The sequence below is a fragment of the Adiantum capillus-veneris genome, chromosome 25, assembly GCF_014529385.1.
Source record: "Adiantum capillus-veneris isolate H3 chromosome 25, ASM1452938v2, whole genome shotgun sequence".
Lineage (NCBI taxonomy): Eukaryota > Viridiplantae > Streptophyta > Polypodiopsida > Polypodiales > Pteridaceae > Adiantum > Adiantum capillus-veneris.
The window spans coordinates 55,789,930-55,797,643 of record NC_140955.1 but is presented as its reverse complement, the minus strand read 5'-3'; the positions used below and the strand labels follow the sequence as shown (position 1 = coordinate 55,797,643).

Genomic DNA, 7,714 nt, shown 5'->3' with positions numbered 1-7,714 from the left:
TGAGAGATGATGATGCAGATCTGCGCTTCCTGCACCTTGCAATAGCGTGGAGTGAGCATTTTGAAGCTGCTGCAGGCAAGCCATGGAGTCATGGTGTTGTTTTGCAATTAGTTGTTGGGTGCGGGCATGACCGTGGAGGATGTGCTGCTCCTTCACCCAGCTGTGTAGCCATGCTCTGTAGCGCGAAAGCAGAGTGTCGGCGTCGAGCTGGGCCTGTGGATCATCTATGGGAGGTTCGAATTCAAGCTCACATGTCTGTGCACCCTCCATTAATCCTAGACAGAAGATGTAGCACGCACATGGAACGATCAGTCATGGGTTCGATGGCGGAGTGAACGCATCTACCAGTCGTCGTTGCTTTAGCCAACTAGCATGCCTTGATCGACTCGCTGTGGAATGGTGTGAATTAAACAAGAAGAGCAGTGTTGTACCTTACACGTCATCGCGTCTCTTATTTTGAAGGCTTTGTAGCATCTCTCCTCGGAGTTTTCGCCAAAAACTCTATGACATAGCATCACAAACAAGATTTTGCATTAAAAGATGTATGGAGGTGAAAATATACACATTATAATAAAGATGGAGAGAGATGCATTTCGTGCATTTGTGATGATTGTGCCCATAAATAAAAAAACAAAAAACCATACATACATATGGTGTGGAGTTGGCACCATTCTCCATATTTATAATAATATCGTAAGGAACGTGCCCTTCCTCCGTCACTTTTATCCCCTTCAATGTTGAAGGGGGACTTATGCTTCTCTTCCAGTGTTGGAGGGACTTTCTTATTGTAAAAATACTAGAACTGTACAAGGAAGAACTCATTACCGATATTTCATAAAAACATGTATCATTCCACATTGCCATGCCGTGGTGTATCGTCTATGTGTCTCTTTGTTGGGAATCCCAAAAATTCTTCAACCATTGTCACCTTCATTTGCAACCTTTAGAATGGAAATGATGTAAATTAATTGCTTTAATGAGTACATGATGTAATCTAAGTAGTTTTGAGATCACATAGAGGAAATCAAAGTCAAAATATAAGTTTACCTTTGGTATTGGTCGTGTGGATCGACGCACAATCTTGGATGGATCGGCTCCTAGATCTTCTTTACATTGTTCCGTCACCTTGCCTCCAGTATAAAGTTCAGCCATTGTCATCAAGTCTGTGACTTCTGCAAAGATATCGACTGTTGCATTCACTTTTGCTATCATGCCTACCATTACCTGTACTACTTGTGATGTTCTTGGTTTCAGGGTATGTTGAATCTTACTTACTTCGTAGGTGATTTCATATAGACAAAGGCCAGCAATTTGCATCTACTGAAAACAGCCTACAACTCTTTGTCCCTTCTTCTGTTGTGGGTATACCACAATCAGTGCATTTGAAGAGATGTCGTTTCAAACAATAAGCTCCATAAGCTGCTTTCGAAGTGCACCACATTTGGCATACATATTGAGCAATGCCAAGCACAACAGCTCATCAAGGACTTGTTGTGCTCGGACAAGTATACCACGCTTGACATACATACTGACTAATGTGTTGGCTAAGTATGTGTTATTTTCAAGTAACCCACTATCGCAAATGTATCCTGCTGCATTGGTAACCCTGCTTCTGTTGTGCATATCCCACAATCAACGCACTCCAAAAGACGACGTTCCGAACAGGAAGCTCCTTAAACACTTTCTGTGCTTTTTGAAGTGCACCACATTTGGCATACATATCGACCACACACAGGCAATGGCGATAGCGGAAGGAGCTGCAGCTTATGTGATTGCATGAGGAGAGGTTTGAGGCATTGCCAAGCACAACAACAGCCCCTGACTAAAGCCCATATCGGCATCTTGCATAGAGACACATGCCTTCAAGATGCATGCGTAGGATGCGTAGGTGATAGCATCAGGACAGAGATCCTCATAGCCTTGAATTTGCTGAAATTAGCCTAGAGCTTTTTGGCCGTTTAATAAAAATCCCTCCCTCTCCCTCTCCCTCTCTCTCTCTCTCTCTCTCTCTCTCTCTCTCTCTCTCTCTCTCTCACACACACACACACACACACACACACACATAAACGGATCTGCTGCGCACAATCTCTCGTTCTTTCTCTCCAGCCTGCAGTAAGCCCAGGAAAGCTCTCTCTCTCTCTCTCTCTCTCTCTCTCTCTCTCTCTCTCTCTCGCCTATAGCAGAAAGTCTGTCTTTCTCTTTCTCCGGCCTAGAGCGCAGAGTCTCTATAGGAGCAAGAATCTACGCTTCAGACACGTCACCTTCGGGGTTATTGAGTGTTGTGAGACTGCCAATCTCTGCAAAAAGATGAGATATATTGTGCATAGAACGTTAGCACGACAGGCAATACTCGCACGGAACAACATAGGAGAAAGAAATAATTACCCTTTACCCTCTACTCTGCAGTTTCTGGTGCGCCAACTTTCTATGTAAGAAGCTGATCCGAAACATTTTGAGCTTTTGTGGGAGTGCTACATTCGGTATACATACCAACCAAAGCACCTCTGAGCACAACATGTTTCACCAAAATCCCCTAGCGATTCCTATCTTTAAGTTTAGCCTTTTATGTGACTTCTTTCTTTTTTGCACCCAGAAAAGCTCTTTGAAAACGGATTTCAATCTGACAATTTCTGTCTTTTAGTTTAGACTTTCATCTTACTTCTTATTTTTTTCACACCCAATTTCCAAACATTGGGTTACATTCACCGCATGGTATGTAACCTCCTGTTTAGTGAAAAGGCAAACTTAAGACTAATGAGATGAAATAATAAGGACAGAAAGTTTTTACCTTTTCCAAAAATAGATTACCCTCTCATTCCCGAGCCCATGGCAGAAGCAAGCTCTCTCTCTCTCTCTCTCTCTCTCTCTCTCTCTCTCTATCTATATATATATATATATATATATATATATATATATATATATATATATATATATATATATATATCGTAGGAAGTTTGTATCTCTTAGTCCTCATACCCAACATACCAGTATTGCGTGCTCATTGTTTTTGAAATTTTCAATTGATATGCGCAGTACTTCAGGCCATCAGAGTGTGCAAGCATGATATGGTGGGACTTTGCATACTTTAAGGTGTTGACTCACTCAATGCACTCACAATGGTTGTTAGACGAAGAGCTACCTTCGCTGCACGAGGATGAGGTTGACCGATGCCTTGTTGGACGAAGAGCTGCCTTCGCTCCCTGAGAATGAGGTTGACGGATGCTTCGTAATTCTTTTTATTCTCCGCTGCTCCCCCTCTGGTGTGCTGTGTCAATTCCTCTCGAAAGTTGGCTGGCCGCTTTGACCGCTATTTTTTGTAAACGCGCCATGCTTTTCTCTCTTTCTCTCTCTCTCTCTACATCCTCATTTAGCAGCACGCGATGCTTTTATCTCTTTCTCTCTTTTATTACCTTGTTCTCTCTCTCTCTCTCTCTCTCTCTCTCTCTCTCTCTCTCTCTCTCTCTCTCTACAGCCTCATTTAAGCAATCACAAATCGCCACATGGCATAGCTAAGCTTGCAGCTTTAGTGAAATCAATCTTAGATAATCAAGGTAATGATCGTTGCCAGCTGACGTATTGCTGATCTTCAATGTGCAGAGCAGGCAGTAATCAGCGAGCTCCAGGTAAGCTTGTCATAGCTTTTGCAAGCCTGCAAGTGCTGCAGGTTATCTCCCGCCATGCGAACGCAGGCGATGGTTGTTGAACGGGATGAAGGGGGGGGAGGAGGGGGGGGGGGGCTCCATTGCGGCCAGAGCGGTGGCTATCCGTTTCTGTGCGTGCAGGGGCGTGGTGGGCCTTGCTGAGCTGGAGTGCTCTTTTTCACCGAACGCTCTTCGTGAACGATGCATGTGCGTACCATAAAACCGGCTAGGATGGAGGATTATAGCCTTAAGGCTTAGAGCCAGGTCCCGCATACGCATAAAACGTTGTCGTATTAAACGTTAATGTTTTAAAACAATGGTCACGCTGCCCATAGATAGCCGACGAGTCACCAGTTGCTCCAAAACTCAAAAGGTCTCCCCAATCACCACACCATGTTCCCTCCATCTGCCAGAAAACGTTAGATGGTGGTTATGTACTTCTGAAGTGGATGAAGATTCCATTCTCACAATTTCACGCAGTCTTCGACCAGAATGGTCGCTCAGAGAGCTTTTGGTCAATTGAAGGAGATGTGGAAGCTTTTGGGGGGGACCATACGGCCCCCTAACTTGGCAAAAGTGGCCCCCTAACTTGGCAAAAGTGCCATCCGTGATACATGCCTGTTGCATACTCCATAACCTGCTCATGACCATCAATGATGAGCCAAACATGGATCAAGGAGTGTTGGATGGTAATGACCCTCTCGTGGATAATCAATTTGTTCAAGCGGAGAGAGCCGACCTTTTAGATACATTGTAAGGAGAGAAGGTCAGAAGCGAATTGATGGAATACATAGACATGCAATGTGTATGAAGGAAGACACTGTTGCTTTGAAACTCAGTTTTGGATCTCAATCATGTCTTTCAAGCTGATCTGCATAGTTGTTCTGTACTGTAATTTGTATGTATGCTGCGGCAACGAATAGGTTCTGAGAACTTCCAGGATCGTAATATTGTTGTATTGCATGTTGTGTCATGGTGTCGCAATTCTACGACCTCTTAGAGTAACAAGAAGGTGTTCTTTGTTGGCTATTGAATGCATCAGTTATGGAGAAATTGATCTCATTTGTCTAAGAAGCTTGACTTGCATAGAACATGGTGAATCCAATGTTTGAGTCGACTCCGGCTCTCGATGGACTATTTGGTCTACATACAACGAGAAGATTCGCTCGGCTAGACAACGAGAGGAGAAATTAATCAACCATCATCGTACATGTACAAAAGGAAATAGTACAAATCACTAATGAAATTCAATTGTTTGTAGAACATGTGGTATCCATTTCAGTCCACTAGCAACAAAATTGGCCATGAAAACCTTAAATAACTCCCAAAATTGTTACGGCATTGCACATATGTTGAAGGAGCACAACGAGGAAACGCAGCCTATGAATGCAGGAATCAATGAATGCAAATACAATAGAGTTGTTGCTCCCAAATGAGGGGCAACTACAATACGAAACAATTATTGATATTATAAATAAGGCTCCTGTTAATCCTAAATTTTGTCCGCTATCTTCGATAGTGCACTGGAGATGCCATCCACCATAGCGTTCACAAACAGATTTTCTACTTGCAAAGACTCCCCGTGTCTTGCCCTTCTTCCATGTTCAGCCTCCTCCATTACCTTGGTCATGTCCCTTGTAGCTTACTGCAACCCTACATCCAGCAAATGTATTCTCCTTCGAGCTTTCTTGGGTACTCCACCATTTGTAGGGGTCCTGTCAAATGTAGAGTTCTCTTCGGATGCATCCGTAGAGGGTGATGGGTGAGTAGATGCAGATGCAGTAGGTGTAGTTGGAGCAGCTTGTCTTCCAGAGGTCACTGCATGACAACACATTCGGATTACTAGAAAAAAATATGTATTGAATACTTGATATTTAAAGACAAGATCAGATAACCAGAAAGGCATTTGACATACCATTGGAAGTATCCATGACGGAAGCAGGGGGTCTAACACAGGATCGTATCCCATGCATCTTTCCATCATCTTGAACAACTCAGCTTCAAAGCTATTATGTGAGAACTTTTTCTCAATTGCCCCCTCTCTGGGTGACATGGCCCAATAACTACTCTTGCCTGATGGAGGATTTCTCTCCCACTCGCTTGTGTCCTTGTAGCATTGATATAGGCAATGCCACTTCTCGTATGCGGTCTTCCAATCAACATGGAAGTGGCATTGAGCGCACAAGGCAACAATGTCTTCCCATTGCTCTTCAATAGTCTTCGACTGTTCAGCTATCCCTGCATGAAATCTCTTGTCATCGAAGTGTTTTTTTGACTCAATAACAAATATTGTATTCCAAATGTCCTAATGGAAACGCCCTGTAGTTAGAAGGCTTCTCCTTTGTTTGATGGCTTGCTGGGGGCCGTTCTCTATGCTTTGGAACCGGAACTTGTGTAGGTGGAGTCGGTGCATTGTTTGCTTGAAGTCCACGACTTCGTTCAGCCAACAAGGGAGAGCTTGCCATGGGCGTCCTAGGATCCACAACAGATAAAGCCATTGGGGATGGATCTTGAGAGTTGAGATCAAAAGGTAAGCCCGTACAAGGCTGCGAGTCATAGACAACTTCCTCGGAATCAATCAATGCTTGCAAGTTTTGCTGGCTTAGTGGAGAAGTGAGAGGGTTGCATTGTTGCAAAATGGTTGATAGAGGCACGTACTGAGCCCTTGCTGGCTCTCTCAGCCGCAAGGGACACGTGATGATGCATGAACCTGCAAACGTGAAGGGGGGAAAAACGATCCTGCACCTACAGGTCCAAAATGAAGAGAGGAAGACCTTATCAAAGCAGGGCATCATTTACATCTCCTCATAACAAAATGAAAAAATCACATGTAAACTGTGCTATAGAGTTCGAGCTCATGCTATCACAAACGAATGGCAAAGCAACACAAAAATTGAATTGTAGCAATACGCCTCGGAACAAAACGACCAATGATCAACATATGTTCAACTACAATCCTGAAGTAGATGACATATAAATTCTGTTACAGCATTTCTAGAATGACAGGAGCATATATGGACTATCTCAGTCCTGTCTCTGGCTCCCGCTGTCAAAAGTGAATCTCTTTCCATGGGTTGACACCATATGTGAGGTATCTTAGATTGGAGGAGCGGTCTAGAAAGTAACCAGATGTTATCGAAGAGAAGAGCAGACAAAAAACAAGACTCAAAGATATGCCATACCTGCCCATTGCTTCCTTCTATGCTGGTGATGTGAGACCTGACTCTCTACGAAAGGTGACCTTTGGCATCATCTGTAGTGAATGTGTGCTACCAACGGAGATTGCAGTGGATGTGTGCTACCAATGAAACCACCCCCGATTGTGGCAAAAATCAGTGCTTTGTGTATAGGCAAAGACTTGAGAGAGAGAGAGAGAGAGAGAGAGAGAGAGCGAACGATTTTGTGGTAGATTTACCTGCAAATGGTGGTCAGATGGTAGCTGTGACGATCGAAGTCTGCTTCAAGCATTGTTTGACTCGTTAGCCAGCCGAAATCCGGGCGAAAAAGGAAGAATGAAATGGTTTACGAGCATTTTGTTCTAATCTTGCTAAAACAGGACAATCGCATTTTGACCAGTTTTTAAGCTTTTTAAATTAAAATTGCTAATTTAATAAGTTAATAGCGGACCCGGCTCTTAGACGTTTATCCCGAGTTTTGACGATAAACCACTTTGCTCTACGGCACGGACCATTACACATAGCATTAAATGAAGTGGGGCTGAGGGAGCATTGACTAAGTAACACATAGCGTTTCATGAAACCTGTGAGGGTCTCGACGTTGCGGAATTTGTTGGCAGAACCTTGAGGTGGGGTAAATCCAGGCAACGGAAAAAATGAGGCTATGCGGATGCACTACCACCCCCTTGTGTGTTAGGTTTCGATCCCAAGACCTCACACTCTAGATTTTGAGACATGTGGGTTAACTACTTCACCCGCGTGCATATCATGTATTGCTACATGTGTTTACAATGTTCTATTGTGAGTAAACATGAAGTGTCCATGTTTTTAAGGTTTAATACATGAGTTTTAGTGTTACCATTGCCTTGATTTTCATGCGTGGACTTCAACACCGTG

General features: G+C 43.6%; 2 protein-coding genes across 3 annotated transcripts; both read right to left on the bottom strand.

Moving 5' to 3' along the window:
* Nucleotides 1-914: 914 nt before the first annotated feature.
* On the bottom strand, nt 915-1,221 carry LOC147424930 (uncharacterized). Its single transcript, XM_086500353.1, has 2 exons — nt 1,048-1,221; nt 915-941 (listed from the first exon to the last, which is right to left on the bottom strand). Exons 1-2 carry the CDS (start codon nt 1,219-1,221, stop codon nt 915-917), a joined length of 201 nt encoding a protein of 66 aa, XP_086356479.1.
* Nucleotides 1,222-4,876: 3,655 nt separating this feature from the next.
* Nucleotides 4,877-7,196, bottom strand: LOC147424929 (uncharacterized). 2 transcript variants are annotated; one of them, XM_086499901.1, is made up of 4 exons: nt 7,057-7,161; nt 6,824-6,939; nt 5,557-6,386; nt 4,877-5,459 (listed from the first exon to the last, which is right to left on the bottom strand). In XM_086499901.1, exons 2-3 carry the CDS (start codon nt 6,829-6,831, stop codon nt 5,918-5,920), a joined length of 477 nt encoding a protein of 158 aa, XP_086356027.1. In that variant the 5' UTR covers nt 6,832-6,939; nt 7,057-7,161; the 3' UTR covers nt 4,877-5,459; nt 5,557-5,917. The 2 variants fall into 2 exon arrangements, with proteins under 2 accessions (XP_086356027.1, XP_086356026.1); XM_086499900.1 differs by lacking the exon at nt 6,824-6,939 and having other exon boundaries at nt 4,878-5,459; nt 7,057-7,196.
* Between the last annotated feature and the right edge of the window lie 518 nt (nt 7,197-7,714).

Excerpts from the sequence above, each read along its gene's own strand:
- LOC147424930 (XM_086500353.1), bottom strand. The coding sequence starts at position 1,221 with ATGGTAGGCATGATAGCAAAAGTGAATGCAACAGTCGATATCTTTGCA. Across the intron at positions 942-1,047 it reads CCACACGACCAATACCAAAG|GTTGCAAATGAAGGTGACAA; the intron begins GTAAACTTATAT and ends TCCATTCTAAAG.
- LOC147424929 (XM_086499900.1), bottom strand. The coding sequence starts at position 7,109 with ATGCTTGAAGCAGACTTCGATCGTCACAGCTACCATCTGACCACCATT. Across the intron at positions 6,387-7,056 it reads CATCTGACCACCATTTGCAG|GTGCAGGATCGTTTTTCCCC; the intron begins GTAAATCTACCA and ends TTGGACCTGTAG.